General features: G+C 40.8%; 1 protein-coding gene across 2 annotated transcripts in view; it reads left to right on the forward strand.

Moving 5' to 3' along the window:
* The window catches only part of si:ch211-126j24.1 (phosphofurin acidic cluster sorting protein 2), a 39445-nt gene extending 21206 nt beyond the window's left edge, over positions 1-18239 (forward strand). Inside the window, exons 6-24 of one of the 2 annotated variants that reach the window (XM_047043794.1) lie at positions 357-448; positions 636-719; positions 1709-1768; positions 3134-3285; positions 3592-3685; positions 4112-4198; positions 6011-6165; positions 6324-6456; positions 6557-6661; positions 6988-7094; positions 7492-7646; positions 8095-8205; positions 8412-8514; positions 12929-12971; positions 13232-13274; positions 13457-13592; positions 13890-14113; positions 14445-14558; positions 15099-18239. In XM_047043794.1, the coding sequence (XP_046899750.1) occupies positions 357-448; positions 636-719; positions 1709-1768; positions 3134-3285; positions 3592-3685; positions 4112-4198; positions 6011-6165; positions 6324-6456; positions 6557-6661; positions 6988-7094; positions 7492-7646; positions 8095-8205; positions 8412-8514; positions 12929-12971; positions 13232-13274; positions 13457-13592; positions 13890-14113; positions 14445-14558; positions 15099-15214 (2114 nt within the window). In that variant the 3' untranslated portion in view covers positions 15215-18239. The remainder of the gene's footprint in view (positions 1-356; positions 449-635; positions 720-1708; positions 1769-3133; positions 3286-3591; positions 3686-4111; positions 4199-6010; positions 6166-6323; positions 6457-6556; positions 6662-6987; positions 7095-7491; positions 7647-8094; positions 8206-8411; positions 8515-12928; positions 12972-13231; positions 13275-13456; positions 13593-13889; positions 14114-14444; positions 14559-15098) is intronic. The other variant, XM_047043795.1, reaches the window with a different exon arrangement.
* The last annotated feature ends 256 nt before the right edge of the window (positions 18240-18495 follow it).

Consider the following 18495-nt stretch of genomic DNA (forward strand, 5'->3'; position numbering starts at 1 on the left):
GTTCATCTCACTCTGCATAAGGCTGTTACACCCCATCTAAGGCTCCTCGGCCTCTGAGAGCCAAAATGGTGCCTAGTCGCCTTACAACACAGCTCCATGTCAGCTGTGCAGATGCAATGGAACCCACTGTGAAACCACTCCCCACAAATTAAGTCTGTCAAGAACGAGGTGGCAAAGCCTGACACAGTGAAAACAAACTCTGACTTAATACAGGTCATCCATGCATCCTGCACTGTCATTTTTCCTTAAGGCGGCTGTGTGTGTGTGTGTGGGGGGAGGCGGGGGTTAAGGGAGCTGGTGTACAGATGTACGCAAAGCGAACAATGGATTGACCATGGCCTTGTACTACCTCATAGACCGCTCCCCAGATATGGACAACTACTCCGAGGACGACGATGACAGTTACTCATCAGAACAGGAAGCTAGTGATGACGCAGTCCAACCACAGGTGAGAAACAAACAAGCATATCACCCGGATCTAATGATAATTAACGATGGCAGAACACACTAACTACAATCTAACACCTAAACACACCAGCACGTAACTTCTGGGGGCCAGGATTAACGTGAAATCTTTGCGTGTTGGTTTCTAGTCATGAGTTGAGGTTTTCTCCACAAAACTTTTTTTTCTGTAGGACTTGTATGATGAAGATGATGAGGTTCAAAGAAAGTCAAAGAAATCCCGGAGGAAAATGATCCGGACAACGTCCATGACAAGGGTAAGAATGTTCACCTAATGCTTGAGGTACATATTTACGAATTTATAAAAAATACTTAAACATTTCTGTCTTTTAAAAATACATATTTATCTATATCCCTTTGACTTGAAATGCATGGGATAGCAGCCACACTTTGCCAGGTTTTATCACTGCATGAAATAAAGGAAGATAACAGAATGATATAAAGATTCCTGCTTATATTCAGTAGCCTCTTTCAAAATCCTGTATTTTTGGACAAGTGAATGGAGTCTATTCAACACTATTGGAATCTGCTAATCTGTCAGGGCTTGTCGTGTCTTAGTCATGTACTGTTTTAGCATGTCACAGATGATGTCCACAATCCTCTCAGGTTAAGCTGAACTGCAGTGACAGACAGGAGATGTCCTTTCAACCGTCTATGTAGTCAGGCCTGATCGATACGAACACTTAAACTCACACACAAACAAACATGTATAGTATACACCACTCCCCTGCCACTTTCATCTCTTATGAAATTCAGGCTGTTGATCAATAAGCCTTCGTGTTGTTAAGGACACATCCTGATCTGACACATTTAACAAAATGGCACACATCGTATGTAACCTAAGGTCACTGGAATCAAAGACATTCATCCTAGTGAATGCCAAGTGACTCTTAATTATGCTGTGAAGTACTCAGCTCCTTAAATCTTTAATGATGGCTGACAGGACCGGCATCATAGGTGAAGCAATGTAAACCACTGAGGGATTAGTGAGATGAGTTTAAATGTCCCTACATTTAATGTGTCAGTGTGTGCAATGTGTCATTGCAAAGAACACAGAGCTTCTGTCAATGTGTGATTTTGATGCAAAGGAGATGGTGGCTGAGAGTGGTTGTCACTTGATTGAGATCCTTGTCTTCTTCTGTTGTCTTCCCGCTCTTCCCTTCTTTCTCCCTTCCACTTCTCACTTCTTCATTACCTCTCTTATTTTCTGTTTCTTCCCTTTATCTCCTTCCCTGGCTTTCTACAGCAACCTAATTTCAAACAGAAGTTTGTGGCCCTATTGAAGAGATTCAAAGTGACGGACGAGGTTGGTACACATACTCGTAGTCACATCTGTGATGGAATCTTTTTTTACTTCAAAAAACAACTATGTAATGTTTACTACAAATTGCAATTCGTTGAGAAAGCTGAGCCGTGCTGACTGATCTCACAAGCAGTGGTACCGAAGCATGTACATCCCTATAGCACATAATGTACCCATGATGCTACCTTTATTTGTTGTATATCAGTTAGCTGCTGAATTGGTTTCAACCTGGTTTAAACCCAAATACATCCCTGGGTGCCCTTCTTTTACTTGCATACCTGTATTGACGTGCTTTCACATGAAATAATTAACGAGTTACGTTCCCAGGTCATTGATCCTTGTTTTCAGGCCAGTCTAATGGGTGTTCAGTTGACCACAGCTGTGTCTCTAACCCTTATAGCCTGTCTAGCAGCCTCATCAGCCTTTCCTAAGCTTTGCGCTGCCATCACCTAACCCCCCTAACTTTTCTCAGCTCCTGTGTAGGCAGTGACCCAGATAGAACAGCAGTATAGGACTGTTGTTCAATGTGCTATGTACTGTAAACTTTGAACTATATTAAACTATACTATTTGCACCTTGTTTGCTAAGAGAGATACTGAAAAATCCTTGGACATCAATGAGTTGATAGATTTATTGTTCTGTAAATTTTTTCACCTTACTAGATGTTGGCTTTTTTATTGTTTTGCCTATTACAAACCATGCCTGTCAAATATATATATATATTTTTATATTAGCTTATTAAGAAGTGGTGCACATTAAAAAGATATTGTTACCAAATCAGACAGTTGATTAATTATAACCAGCTTGTGATTAATAATAGCCTTTTGGGCTTGAATTTTAAAGTCTCCGGTATGTTAGTAATGACTGTATATTGAGAGATATGGACATTCTAGTCTGAAAACATATGGCCTTGAAACATTGATTAATAAAAAATGTACGTTTGAAATGAATTATGAAGTCTCACCTCACTACCAGTCACTACCAGATTAATTAATTAAGTTCTGGGTGTTTTTCTTTTGTCCATATTTTTATGTAAATGTGTATTATTTTAATGTAAAACCTTAATAGATGCTTCAATTTGCTATGGCCTACTGAAATTATGTTGTTACATTTTTTTATTTGATAAAATGAAATACATTTATGGATCGATTTGTGGTTTACTTTGCCAGTTGTTTGACAGAACTTTAATCCTGTTGCAACAATAACATAAAAGCTGATTCAAAGCCAATACTAATCAGTATATATTTGTCATTTGTTGAAATATCAATGCTAGCCATGTATCTGGAAAAAGCTTTTCAAATTGCAGTTACTTTTATAAGAGATTCATGTCATTTATGGCATATTGTGTTTTGCCCTTTTAAAATGTAGGTTTTGGACTCTGACCCAGTTGACCAAACCCAGGAGGTGGAAGAGGACTTGGACCTTCTCTACGACAGCCTGGAGGTGTACAACCAGAGCGACAGTGGACCAGAGATGGAGGACAATGAGAGTGTCCTCAGCACACCCAAACCCAAACTCAAGTGAGTCACCACTATTTTGTCTGAAAGGGTGATTTCTCTCTATAGAATATCTACCAGTTCCCTTTGAGGACCCTGAAATATCCTCTGAAACAACAATTATCATGAAAATTAATTGGCATAGACTGCAATACTTCAACTTTCCTCTGTAGAAAATGTTCACATTTACAAGGTTTGTAGTCAACAGAGGGGGAAAAATAAAAATGTATGTAACTTAATGGACACACACAATCAATCATTTTGAATCTCTCTTATGTTGCGTTTGAAAAGCTCATCCTGTCACCTATTTGTACTGTGGCTGTGTTCCAGGCCGTTCTTTGAGGGAATGTCTCATTCAAGCTCCCAGACAGAGATTGGGAGTCTGCACAGTCAGAGGAGCCAACCCAGAGATCAGACTCTATCTGTGAGTATTTTGAAAACAGGTTAACCACATGTGATGGTAGCAAAGCATGCTAGAACATCCCGCAAAGCTTCCATTATTTGCACTACCTTTATGGGTACGACGCAAAAAATATGGGTTCAATTTCCCCTTTCAAAGGCATTGTTTAACTATTGTACATATTTAATTATTATTTTCATGGATTCTTTTTGGTTCGGCAAATTCGTTTTTTTTGACATAAAATCAGAGTGTATCTACATCGCTTTGAAATATAGACAGTAGAAAGACAATCAACATGCACACGACAGCGGTAAAAGTATCAATAAATGCATTTCCTATTCTGTTGGACCTATGTAGAATTTTCTTGTGTAATGGATTGTATTTGAGTTGGAAATGCTCTTGAGCGACCCCCAAAGGACATTTTATGTAACTGCATCCTGTGTTCTGTAGGGCGGGGATCTCTTGTCTCCAGAGAGAGCCAAAGTCATGGGGGGCAAGTATCAGGATGACACTGCTGGAGTGGAGCCTATTGCACGAGTGAGTGGCCTTAGGTTAGGCAATATATATACACTCAAACCCACACACACATACACACACAATTGCATCAGACCATTAAAGAGCATCAGAGCCCTTTCCCTTTCTATCCTATCAATCTCTTTCTCACTTTCTCTCTCTCTGCCATTATCATGAATCACCCCCCATATGTTTATCTTCCACTTGGTCAGCTTGATGTGAACAAGAGGACATTTACTGTAACTACAAAGAGCTTGATTATTGCAAACAAACACACACACACACACACAAAGTCCAAAGCAGGGAGACTCACTCACTAATTGTCTCTCACAGATTCAGACACAAGCATATGTACACACACACACACACCCACACACACCATGTAGCTTTGCTCCAGCCGGCTGTGAGAAGAGCTCGGCCCTGGTTTGTTGTTTTTGCCGTAGCGTTCTCTCTCACGCTCCATTGGCCCCTCCACACTTGTTTGCCCGCAGCCACGGCAACTTGGCCACCTGACGATGCATTTCCCCCTCCGAGTTAAGGAAGGAACTGATGAGGTAGGGGGTGGAGAGAGAAAGAGAGTTTATGAGAATGGGAGCTCTCCCTAGCACACGGGAGTGGAGCAAAATTACTATTGGCCATGTGCTCTCTTGTTGTATGTGATGCAGAGAATATAGTGCACAAAGTTACCAATGTACACAATTTCACAGACAAACACATTATACACACCTTAGGGCAGGGGTCCCCAAACTACAGCCTGCGGGGCCGAATATGGCCCGCCCACACATTTGGACTGACCCTCTGAACAATGCCAGAGACATATTTTGAAAATTACATTTTAAATAGGCCTATATGTTTTAATCATATCATATCTATGTTTGACAAGGAACGTTGGCTTTCATACAAGAATTTCCCCAAGTTATTAACTATAATTATTAACGTAAACAAATAATTTGTTAGATTCACCCACCAACAGAATGGTACATTCAATATAATGTTCCATCGTTCAATAATAAACTAATCTAGTATAATAAACACATTTAAAATCTCCACAATAATACTGGTAATCACTCCGGCCAATGTAATTTTCTGTTACAGACCGACCCGGTCTGTAACAATGCACACAATTACGTAGACAAAGACACTATGCACAATGATTTTCATGGGGAATTTGCCCAGGAACATGTAATGTTCATGTGTTGGGAACACTTGAACACACCGACAGACACACCAAGCTTTCTATAAACTTTTGAGATAACAACATCTGCTCGGTGTTATTAGATGTGGGGGGGGGGGGGGGGGGGGGGGGGTGTCGTCACAGTGTGCAATTGTGAATGTCTCCATGGTCACGCACTGAAATACATTAACCTCAGTCCACTGCACAACGCACAGCTGGCACTAAAGGATCTCTAGGTATTGTGTGTATTTCATTATTGGGCATGTTATATAATTGTGCTTATTTATAATTTGCTTGCATCTGCAATGCCATTCGTGTAATACAACATTATGTTCAGGTTAGTACAGTGTAAACAAAGCATTTATTGTAGTGGTGTTTACAAACAGAACTATAATCATTTATGTAATTTTCTGGTTTGATAACCTGGTTATTATTTATTTTATGACACTGGCCTCCATTAAAGGGAAATGAGAAAATAATATTAATATTTTCGAAAACGAGATGAAAGACAAAACAAGCTTGTATTAATCTCCATTTATTGAACAGTAGTTTATTGCATTTACATTTATTCATTTAGCAGACGCTTTTATCCAAAGCGACTTCCAAGACAGAGCTTTACAAAGTCCATAGGTCACACAACATTTCTTCTTGTTTGTTCACAGGAGGCTGAGGAGGACGACGTGGGCACTGGCGCCGGTACGGGCACAGGGGACTCCAACCACAGCCACAGTCACAGCTGGGACCTCAACACAGACAAGCTCCCAGGGCCCGTAGCCAAACTGTGCAAGACAGAGTCCCAGACCCAAATGTCGCCCAGGTAGCTGGACACACCCACTCACAAACACAAGCACAGGCACACCGACATACATAAACGCCCATGTTTACGCTGTAAACTTAACTGTTCCTTATCCTCCTACTGTCCACTTACAGTTCTGCCCTTCTTTTTGCTCTTTTTTAATTTTTATTGTATGTAAGTAAAACGGAGAACAAGCTGATGAGGCGTCCTCGGAGCACCTCCATGAAGGACAGACAGAACTCCAAGACCCAGAGCGACAGGACCAGCAGTATCGACAGCGAGACGTCTCCAGACTCCAGGATCTCTGTGCAGGTGCGTGTGTGTATATATTTAGTCATTTAGTCATTTTTTATATTTTATATATATGTGTGTGTGTGTCGGGCTACATTTCTGACCTCCTCTTTTCTTCCAGGTGCCCCGAAAATCAGTTTACGACCAGTTGAACCAGATACTCATCTCCGATGAACAGCTTCCAGAGAGCATTATCCTCATCAACACCACAGACTGGCAGGGCCAGGTATGTGTGAGTGTGTGCACTTTTGTGTGTGTGTGTGCATGCACTGGAGCTGTGGTGTGTAAGCTGCACATTGAGCTGTGTTTGTGTTTGAGTCTGTATGATCAGGAAGCAAGGTTGAAACCTTTCTTTACGCAAGCATTAACACAACTGTGTCATTTACATTTCCCCCCACTCTGATTGACACCCACACACAGACACACACACCTGTGCGATAAAGGAGCTGCCAAAAATCTCCTTGGATCTCTCACCTCCCTCCTCACCTCTTCCTGTATCCCAATTTGTACACCTCATTTATGTTATATTCATTTCTCTTTTTTAATCTCCAGTATCTCTCAGAAATTCTCCATGAGCACAGCCAGCCCATAGTGTGTACCATCTCCGGTGCTGACGTCCAGGCAGCCTTCAACACCATCGTCACCAGGATCCAGAGATTGTAAGAACATTACACATCCGTCGCCCTCTGCTAATGACGTGCATCAGAACATGAAAGATAGAGCATGTTTTAATTATCTGTAAACGTTTTGTTTATTTTGTTGGTATATTTGCGTAACCCTACAGATACGTAGATATGCAGTTTAGGCAGAGGCACAAAATGACTTGTATAGTATAATACAGTGTTTTGATGTATACATATTGTAAAATATACAGTATATGTAGTATATACTGTAGTTTTTATAATGTTTATATAATACATATTTTAAAGTAAATAGTGTTTTTATATATACATATTGAAAAGGATATACAATGTTTTGAAATGCTGTACATGACACCAACTTTAAGATCTATAGTGGAATTCTACATGAAAAATAACATTCTTAACCCCCTTGTAGTTGTAACTGCAATGCTCAGACCCCTCCCACCATCAAAGTGGCGGTGGCCGGAGACCAAAGCTACCTCAGCACTATCCTCAGGTGCTTCGTGGAGCAGCTGGCCAACAAGACACCCGATTGGCTGAGCTACATACGCTTCCTGGTCATCCCTGTTGGTAGGTAGTCTGAATTTGGTAGAGGGTCAGGGCCAATTGCAAATTGACTTGAGTTGGCATACTACACACGCACTCTTTCTCTCTCTGTCACAATTACTTAGTCAGTTGCTCACTCACTCTCTTTCAAATGCACACACATAGAAAGGCACTCATTGCAGAACATCAAAGCTCCAGAGACTCGGGAACAACCTATAAGCAAGACAAAACACACTGTTTACATTTACATCTAGTCATTTAGCAGACGCCCTTATCCAAAGCGACTTACAGTAAGTACAGGGACATTCTCCCCGAGGCAAGTAGGGTGAAGTGCCTTGCCCAAGGACACAACGTCATGTGCACCGACCGGGAATCAAACTGGCAACCTTCAGATTACTAGCCCGATGCTCTACCCGCTCAGCCACCTGACTCCCACTGTTGCATATTCTACAAAATGAAACTATCTTTGCAGGAACCCATCCTTTGGCCAAGTACATGGCATCGTTCGACAGCAAGTTCAACAACATCTTCATGGACGGGGGCTGGAGGGACCTGTTTGGGAGACTAGAGGCGCCAACATCAGGTACAGAAGCAATACGTTTCATTCAAACTCTAATCGTTTTTGTTTGTTTACCACCTGATGTGCCTATGTGATTGTTCTCTAATCAAACTTAACAACCACAAAGACTGTAAAATACAGTTTACCAAAATATATCTGTCATAGCTGCAAAGATGTCTTGAAATGTGTCAAGTTTTACAGGCTGTCCTCTTTCTCGTGTTTTGTTTTAGACAACATAGATGTGGCGGGCCGTGTATCTCAGTACCTAGCCGGGGCCAGCGTCTCTCACCAGTGCCCCATATCTGAGGCCATGCTCACCTACAAACAGAAGAGGTATGTATAAGGTTTTGGGGCGAGGGTTGTGAGTGTGTAGTACAAAAAAGAATAATGGCATTTTATTTATTTTTATTGAGGAGAAACTTTTGTATGAATGATTGTTTAGTGTGTGTGTGTGGATGCGTTTGCACATTTTGCTGTATATTTTGACCTAATTTGCCTGTTAGGATGTCTGGTCCCATAGACTTTAGAACCTTTTCTCCATTGTTACCTATTGTATATGATGACCTTTATTGTATTATCTTGCGGTCCAACACAACTCTAAAAACATGTTCTCCTTTTAAAATGTAAATAAATCCACACATTCTCACATCCACAAGTACATCCACAAAAGTCAGTCATTTTGAAAACACTTAAAAAAAAATCTTTAATCCATAAACAATATTTGGTGTGGACTGAATACTTTGAAGGCAGCGCCCAAAAACCTAAGCATTTTCGTATTTTATTTACTTCCTAGATAAAGAACAATTAGAAGCAAAACGTGAAATGTTGTGCACTGAGTTTTTTTTCCCTGTTTTTCTTTTTATTTGCATTCAAGGAAGCGAAGCTTGTATTTTGATTTTTACATCAGGTACCTTCCACAGCCGTTTGTTCCCCCCCCCCCCCCACCCTCCGGCCCTTCCTTCTGCATTGTGTCCCTCAATGGAACCGTTGTCTTATGTATAATGTCTAATCCCACTCACAACATGTCTGCTGTACGTCTGACGTCTTAACTTCTGCATTGGGCTCCCCTTGTCTTGGTTTGAGTATTGCGTGTCTTAACCACTGTTTTTGTGTGCGTGTGCATTTGGTTGGTTTGGTTTGGATGTAACATTTTGAGATAATGTTAGTATATTTCCATCCACCTCATTTTAATGCAGGTACCACAAGAAGTGTATCTTCATGTAGTGTGTATTGTGCATTCTCAATAGCAGACTTGGACAAAGAATTGGCCCTAAACATCAGTACTCCTACAATGCAACGTCTTAAATTAACACAGACGCAAAGTAAGAAATGGAAGATGAACCTAATAGGAACATTTAAGTACCTTTTAAAGGTTGTTTGTGGGGAGTCAGGTGGCTGAGCGGTGAGGGAGTTGGGCTAGTAATCTGAAGGTTGCCAGTTCGATTCCCGGTCGGTGCACATGACGTTGTGTCCTTGGGCAAGGCACTTCACCCTACTTGCCTCGGGGAGAATGTCCCTATACTTACTGTAAGTCGCTCTGGATAAGAGCGTCTGCTAAATGACTAAATGTAAATGTAAATGTTTGATATATATAGAAAAAATACATTCTGTTCTTGAGGTTTTAGAGGAGTAAAAAATAAAATATGATTCCGCTGGGAGGAAATGAGGGAGTATGAGGGGTGGAGGAGTGCAGCTAAGGAGAGTTGATGACAGTTGAGACATACCATCATAAGATTTTGGATGACAAGACAAGACAGAGTGCAAGATAAGGAGAGAGTACAGTAAGTGGAGAACAGAGGTTTTGGAAGCCATTCGGCTCTCCCTTTTTGACACACATACACACACTGGCACACACAAACACCTGCCCTTTTTGAGTGTTACTCGCTGCTCCCTACATTATTTTCTCCCTGCTTTTGTGCCAGGGTAAAGCTCCTCAAATGGCAAATCCTGCTTTGTGTCTGTGGAGACACTTACAGGCTGTGTCTCAGACAAGACAAACGTATGAACATCTAAAGGTGACTTGGCCAGTTACCATCCTCAGAATCACAGAGGAGCATTGCATTGTAGCCACAGAGGCCTATTTGAATGGGCTTTTGTCCACTAATCCTGAGTTCGGATTGTTCTCCTGTCCCCAAGGTGTCAAGGGCCACTAGCTCTGAGGTGGTCACAATTGCAAATCAGTCAGAACCAATAATGACAACAGCAGTTGTCATTAGTGGTTCTCAACAATAGTGTTTTTAGGCTCTCAACAATAGTAAATACAAAAACCCATAAAATGGGTTTTTGAACAATTTGATAATAACTGTGTCGATCAAAATGATGTTATATTGGACACGGAAGTTAGTCATCCGCCGATTGGCTAGTGGCGACAGTCCTGCATTGAAACAGGTTGTTGTAGTTTTGTATGTTAGGGTACATCTAAATGATCGGAAGTGTACTTCAAACCTCCTTTTCTCTGTGCTATAATAACATTACTAGACATCTTACAGCTAAATGTCAAGATGGATCACTTCCATATTTATTTTGGCTGTCTTGCTCTGGGAGGCAAAATAAAAAGCCTGCTTCGTAAAAATATGCACATGTCGTTTGATATTCTCTCTGAAGTGCCATGTGAAAAGCAAGAGATTTCTACCAGGGAAATGTACTTATCGTTCTTGGTCTGTCTCAAGCTTGCTGTCCTAATACAAGCTTCCCATCTGGCCAGGATCTCTAAAAATACACCGTCTTTGGCCCCGTTTTACAGGTTATTTTGGTTCTGTAATGGCCCCCTCCTGTTCCTTGAGCACTGGTTTAGATATCTGCATGGAAAATGCTAAGATAGGTTAGATCAGATAAATCCATAATCACCTATTTAGCTGTCAAGAGCAAAATTAAGGGGAGTTCACTGATAATTGTTGACGTTACTGAAACTCTCCAGATATAAACACAATCTCATAAATGGTGCCACCAAGCACAGTTAAAATACAATATATATGCATCACAAGTAGTTGTAAAAGGATGCAGCTAAACTTTATCCACAGACCATCAAAAAAAGAAGAAAAAGAACACATTCTGAGCAAGACTTGAGCAACTCTCATATAGATACAACTGGAAGGTGAGATTTTGCCTCCTACATGAAAGTCACTTACTTCATAGTAAGCCTTAAAGGTGACACTTATATGAAGCTATAAAATGTGACCTTTTATAATGTGTTGATTCAGAAGACGCTTTTATTTAAATCAACACACAGTCTGGGGGATTTGATCCTCCAACCTGTCAATCTGCATGCAGTTAAGTACCACTGAGCTATACCCTCCCTTTTAAGTGCCAATTGATCTTCAAACAACTATGAAGGTTTAAAACATCAAAGATTTGAATGTGCTGTGTGGTGAGATCTCTTATATATGACACATTCGCCCTTAGTGTCTGTATGCAGTATGTTTACCTCTCAGAGATTCTAAGGGTATCATTCGATTTAAGTCACAGCTTTTACTTAATGTGAAAGGGGTTTTATCCAACCATAGGATAGGACATTTTTCAAGTCATTTGGACAGGGACAACCCATTCATACTTATGTTTCAGTCATAACACTCATGATGACCTAGCGATCACTTCTAGGGGCAAACAATATTCACCGTTAGATAGATATATACTTTATTAATCCTGTGGGTAAATTCAGGGGTCTCTCACAGCTCCCATATTAACAATAATTACAGTTACAGACAACATGTACAGACAACACGATACAATACAAACAGACAATACAACACAACAAGGCCATGCACAGGACCTCCCAAGACGCTGATCAGTCCGAGCAGGGCCGGCGTTTGCTATAGGTGAACTAGGCAGCCGCCGAGGGGGCCGCCAAATACCGAAGTGCGTCCATTAATTAACCTTCCCGCACAACAGCAGAGGGCGCCGAGGCTGGGGGCGGGGGGCGTCTCTCTGGGGGGTGCTGTTGAAACATTTTGCTTAGGGCGGCGAAGGTACTCGCGCCGGCCCTGAGTCTGAGAACGTGTTGAGCCGCACGCTACGGAGGCTGCTGGACTGGCCAGCCAGGACATGGCTGAGGGGATGATTGACAGTGCCGATGGCCAAGAACCTGCCCCACAGCCTTATCTCCACCACAGTCACCGCCCTCCTGACTAGCTTGTCCAGCTTGTATCTCATCCTCCATGTTGCCAGCCTAGCCCTCCGCTTAGCTCCGGCTCTGCACCCGCGGAACGGCTCTCGAAGCGCCATTGGGATAGGGCGCATTATTGCCAGTTTAGCAGCCCCCCACAAGGGCTGCCGATATAGAGCTGCTAAAACAGACTGCCACTCGCCGCGCCATGGCAACCAACTCAGCCATCTAAACAAACCAAATCAAATAATGCCGGCGGTGTCTGCCGCTCCGTTGTACAAATTAGTAATGTCATCCTACCCCTCGACCACTCAAACTCCTCTCACTGTCCCCAGCAGGCTTACAACACCACTCCGGTCAGTCAGACCGAAGTGTTGTAAGAAATGCCCCACCCCTATTTGTTACCTACGCACCCCCTTCAGCATGATGTCATTTCTCCAAAATGTTGCCGGGCTTTTTCGGTCCACACACACCCACCCAGATGCCATGTCTCATCGACATCGATCGATTGACATGCTGCAGCCATCGCCTCACCCTCACACCTGGATCCAATGACACCTTCACCAACCCATACAGACACCAGTTCCTTCTGTGCTCTGCTGATATGAAACTCACTCCCCCTTCTCTCATTCTTTGTTTTGACAGCCCGGATGAGGACTCGTGTCAGAAGTTTGTGCCATTTATTGGGGTAAGAAAAAAAAAAAAAACCTTCAGGCTTGGATGGCTTCAGGCACAGCTGATATTAGATGTTATTAAGACAGCTTATCTTTATTAGAATTTATTCCATTTATAGAGGGATTCAATTAGTTTGGTGTGCTTATTCTGGAACATGTGATATTTTTAAGGTGTGGTAAACAAGTGATGTAAACGGGACTGTTTGGAAATGTTTGTTCATGACCTATTTAAAGCTTCGGTGCCTAAACGCTTCTCTTATTGTCATCTCCTCAGCTGGTGAAAGTAGGGATTGTGGAGCACAATCCCTCCACATCTGGTAAGAGATCCTGAATCCTTATCTACATGGCTGGCCTGACTCAGATTGCGAAATGCTACTATCTTGGATTTTCCAGTTTAAGAGACTAAAGGTTTAAGCGAATCAGCAGTGCCAGGCCGGTAAATGCCGGTCTGGTCCCAGATTTGGCTCACACCCTTTTCCTTTCCTTTTTCCGTCTCCAGTGGACTCTGATGACGCCATGATAGGGGGCGTCAACATGCTGGGCTCCCCTCCACCACAATCGGTGCCCTATGGGAAGGACCTGACCTGTACCCCACCACCCTCCCCCTCCGTCTCTGCCTCCCTCTCTGGAGCTGGGTAGGTTTGGGAACAATTTAAGCATTGCTTGCTTCAGTCACAGTATTTTATATGATCACTGATCAAAGTGGAAATATCCTGGTTAATGTCAACTTAACCTATAACCTAGCCTTTATAGAAACATGTTAATAGGCATCAATTTGATCTCACATCTCTTACATTCTTGTCTGAACCAGCACAAAATACACTATAAGCCTATAACGAACATTGGCTGAATACATTTCACATACTAAGCACGCTCCAGGAAAATTTTGTTAGGATCGTGCAATTCAAAACTCCTTTGTCCTCTCGCCAAAGATCTCCAGGGTCAGGCGGCGAGGTGATGGGCTTGCAGGTGGACTACTGGACTTGGCACGGCACCGACAAGAAGAGGGAGGGAGAGAAGAGGGATGTGGGCATTAAGAACACCCTGAAGAGCAACTTTCGCTCGCTCCAGGTGTCGCGCATCCCCAACAGCGGGGAGCTCACCCCACCACCCGGCATGTCCATGACCGTGGTCATGAAAGAGAAGAACAAGAAGGGTCGGTTAAGATCTGTGCTCCAGTGCTTGCAAACAGTGGACCTAATCCCATACCCCCTCATTCAACTGATGGCCTTGCTAAGTGGTGTAGTGTTTTTATCTCAGCATGTGCAGTTGGCGTCTGACCCTTTTAGAATGACATAAGTGTCATTCTAAAACTACTACTTCAATCAATCTTAATAAGTGTATCTAAGATCCCTGCAATTATATCTAATCTTGTGCTTGACATAAAGCTTGCATGATTCCAATAAATTGGGGGTATTGTGTAGTCCAATTGATATACGTTATAATGCATTTATCTCTCTCTCTCCTACTGTTTGGGGAAAAAACAGTGATTTTTTTGAGTAAGAAGCCCAAGGAGAAGGAGGTTGATTCCAAGAGCCAGGTGATCGAGGGGATCAGCAGGCTGATATGTACTGCCAAACACCAGCACACCATGCTGAGAGGTAGGCATCCATCTTTGTCTGTCTCTCTCCCTTTGCCTCTCTCTCACCACACACACCCGACAGACTTTGCACACCCACCCACCCACACACACACACACACAAGAGTACTTAAAGTCTGTGACCTTCAAATTACAACCAAATTTAATTCTCTAGATCAGTGGTTCTCAACCCTGGTCCTCAGGGCACCCCTGTGAGGAATGTTGAGTAGGAATGTTCAGGTATGATAGTGGGGTGAGTAGGAACCACATGTGATTCAAATGAATGGTCATAAGCAGGCTTCTGCAGAGCTGGATAATGACCCATTCATTTGAATCAGGTGTGTTGGAGCAGGGAAACATCTAAAACATGCAGGACAGGGGGTCCTGAGGACCAGGGTTTGGAACCACTGCTCATGATGACACTTGATTATCAGAAAAATACAACACTGCCACCAAGTGATAGAGAAAGACATAAGTAATGTTTTTGTTAATTTCACCTATTAGCTATTTGTCATTTCCTGTGTCAAAATGCATGTCTCTCTGTAATCCTCCCTCCGTGTAGTTTCAATCGACGGTGTGGAGTGGAACGATGTCAAGTTTTTCCAGCTAGCCGCCCAGTGGCCCACCCACGTCAAGCACTTCCCCGTGGGGATATTTGGCTACACCAAGCCCATGTGAGATCGAACTGCCACTGCCATCCTAGGAACTGATCCTGATCAATTCAAGTGATAGGACGGTTCTCATACATACAGAGGGAATCTGGGTAGAATTCCATTCCGACATGTTGCTCCCTCAGTCTGTTCTCAACAATCTTAACTTGGTAGACATCAGACAAGTATCTGTTGGATTGATATTATGTGAAGCTCCTCTTTTAGCAGATATATAAAAAAAACTGCTATCAACTTACAGTTCAATCATTTATCTTATTTGGAATTATAAGACACCATGCCATCTAATTTGATTTATTTGTAAATCCTGTTTGTGTGATTTTGTTTACATTGCAAGAACAGCACATCTTAATAGCACCTTTTAAGTATTAGAGGAGCTACAAATAATGAAACATTTCAACTCTTAAATCTCCCAAAACATTTAGTCAAGTTGTCTCCAATTTGGGTGCCCGAGGAGGCATTGAGGAGCAGAAATATGTCTAGAAATGCTGGGAAAAAGGAAGAGAGAGCCAATGTTCAGTTTTGAATTCTCCTGAGGTTTCTCTGAATAAGCAAAAAATTATAATAACAACAACCCCTAGTCCCTTTCCTGTGGAAATTAACAATTATGTTCTTGGTATTACATGGATGTTGTTGTTAATGTTACTGTTTTAAACACCAGCAAAAAGAGAGGAAAAAAAACTTTTTGTTAAAAAAGTAATGCTGCCTTTTAATTATAATAGTATATATTGTGATTAGAAATAAACAGCCACCAGTAATGGCAGCTTTGTTTGCACTTTGGTTACTTTTTCTATTATTTCTGTGAAATCCGATGTGGTTAAATGTATTGTATATAATGTAAGGGATTGGAAAGAGCGTGTTTGAGTGTGTGCCGAAGTGTATTATATGAAAAGAGGGTATGTAGATGATTACAGAAAAATGAATTGCTGTGATATTTTCAGAGGCTCCCTCCCTGATTTGAAGTAATGTACTGGCTCTCTTTTTATCAGTTTTTGATACACTACTCTTTAGCTAGCATACTTGCCTTTTTTTCATTTACAAGCACAGTGTATGGAAAGTAAGGATCTGTAACCTTTACAGCTGTATAATTACAAGAAACAGACATGCTGAGGAAGGACTTGAGTGAACATGGTGTATTCTGTATGGTATCAAATATTTACACAGGTTTGTTCACTTTCTGTATAAAGGGTTGCCTCTTTAAGTGAGCTGTATGAATTGTGTGGTGACCAGTCAAATTCTGTTTGGTCAGTTCTGACTGTATATGAAAAGTGACAGTCTTTCAATTTAAATTAATGAAGTAGATACAAGAGAAGATTATTTTGGTATTAGACAGAAATTCAATTCAAATAAAAATGCTATTGTCCATCCCCATAAGGGGAAGATTTTTCTTTTTAGACAAATCTTATCTAGGGGTCTCAGTGATGTAAAGGGTCCTCTTATATTTAGTTATAATAATAAATTATGTCAAACTCCAACTTTTACTGACTTTTGCTTGAAGCTACAAAACAAGAAATTGACATTTTAAAAGACAAATAGTCTTTACGTTATTAAAACAATACCAAGGGCTCTGCAGTTTGGTTCTCAGAGGGGATTTTCCATCATGGTGCTCTGTTGTTAACTGTTTACTAGTGACTTAAGTGGTTTTATTTTTCTACTTCTTTAATTCTGAAAGACAAATCCCTTTACTAACTAGTGTGCCGTATTCAACAAGGAATTGCTGTATACTGTCCTCTGTAACTGTTTTTATACTGTCTTTTAAGATAGACACACTCTTATGGAAAGACTTGTGAAAAAGGATTGTCAAATTCATTTGGAATTGCCAGAATACTGGGTGATGTGTGAAAGTAATTGTGATATTATTTGAGCATTTTCTTTCACCTCCACCTATGTGGAAACCGGTTTATATTTTATTTTTCCATTTCTCAATTATTTTAGTTTTGTTATCTTTTCTCTATTTACTTTGCACACAATGTATTGATTTTCAACTAAAATTTGTGTTGAAGTTTGGAATATTGTGTGCACTCATGTATCATATTCTTATCTGTGCTTGCTTTGAAGGGATACTATGTAGCCCAGTTGTCCATTTCAACCATGAGAAACTATGACTTCTCTTGTGATTTGATATGGTGTTACTTTTCTAGTTTGTTCAGTTATTCATGTTTTCACCAGAGTAGCTGAATAATGTTACAACATTGTTTGTTTCCAGGGGCTTTGACCGGTTCTGTATGGATTAATAACAGTCAAGGTTCACTGTCTTTCTCTTTTTTGTTTTTATTTGGAACGAGAGCTGGTCTTTATTAGTTTTGCGCAATATGTATTTTTTTCATTAAGTATTTCTGAAACAGTTAAATTGATCCAATGAAAGGAAGCCTTTACCAGGGGTAACGGGATTGTCAGATAACAATAAAAAGCTTATCAGCTTTTTGAAATATACTTTTTAGAGGTTTTTGCACAATTATTATTGTCATTTGTAATAGTGTTACATTTTTTATGAACCACTAAAGAATACAAGCTGAAACCCCTTTTGCTTTTTATCTGTTATGTTTCATATCAATTGTATGTCTATTGGCTAACAATGTTTCTTTCTATATGAATCCCACTTAAAATAAATTACTACTTTAAATGCTTACTAAATACATCACATTATACAGGACATTAATAGATGCTTCACAAACAGTTAATGAACATTTGATTGTTATATACAAGTTTTAACAGGTACTTGCATCTTTTGCTTAAATTACATTTAACTATCTAAATATGATGCAAATAGTTAAATTACCATTTGTGAAGATGTTGTAGTCCCTACAGTAAAGTTATGGATTTTAATAAATACTTAAAAGTTTAATTTAATTTCAGTGGGAACACCATTTCTTTGTCAGAGGTTCAATTTTTCATTTGTATATGCTCCTTTTATTATTCTAATACTTTTCAAAGAGTTGACCTCTTTTTTAAAGGAATTCCATTTGGAAATAGGATTTTGGAGAGTTTAAAATGTAAGTGAAAACAAGGATATTAAAGATGTGTGTTCTATCCTACAACTGAGTCAGAAAAGTCATTTTAGACCAGGAATATCCTATGTCAAATGCTACTGTTAATTTTAACACCCACACATCTCAGCTTTTGTAGCTACAGTTTTTGTAGTTAAATTGACCTAGTAGCCTAAGTGAAGTGTCCTATCACCAGCAGATGGCAGTGGTACGAATTTTAGTTTTGCTTTGTCATGCCGTCTGTTTATGCCTGCTGCAAATTATGTTAAAATTTGGGATCCATACGGCCAGATGACAAAAAAAT

This window comes from Hypomesus transpacificus, chromosome 21 (genome assembly GCF_021917145.1).
Source record: "Hypomesus transpacificus isolate Combined female chromosome 21, fHypTra1, whole genome shotgun sequence".
NCBI classification, from domain to species: Eukaryota; Metazoa; Chordata; class Actinopteri; order Osmeriformes; family Osmeridae; genus Hypomesus; species Hypomesus transpacificus.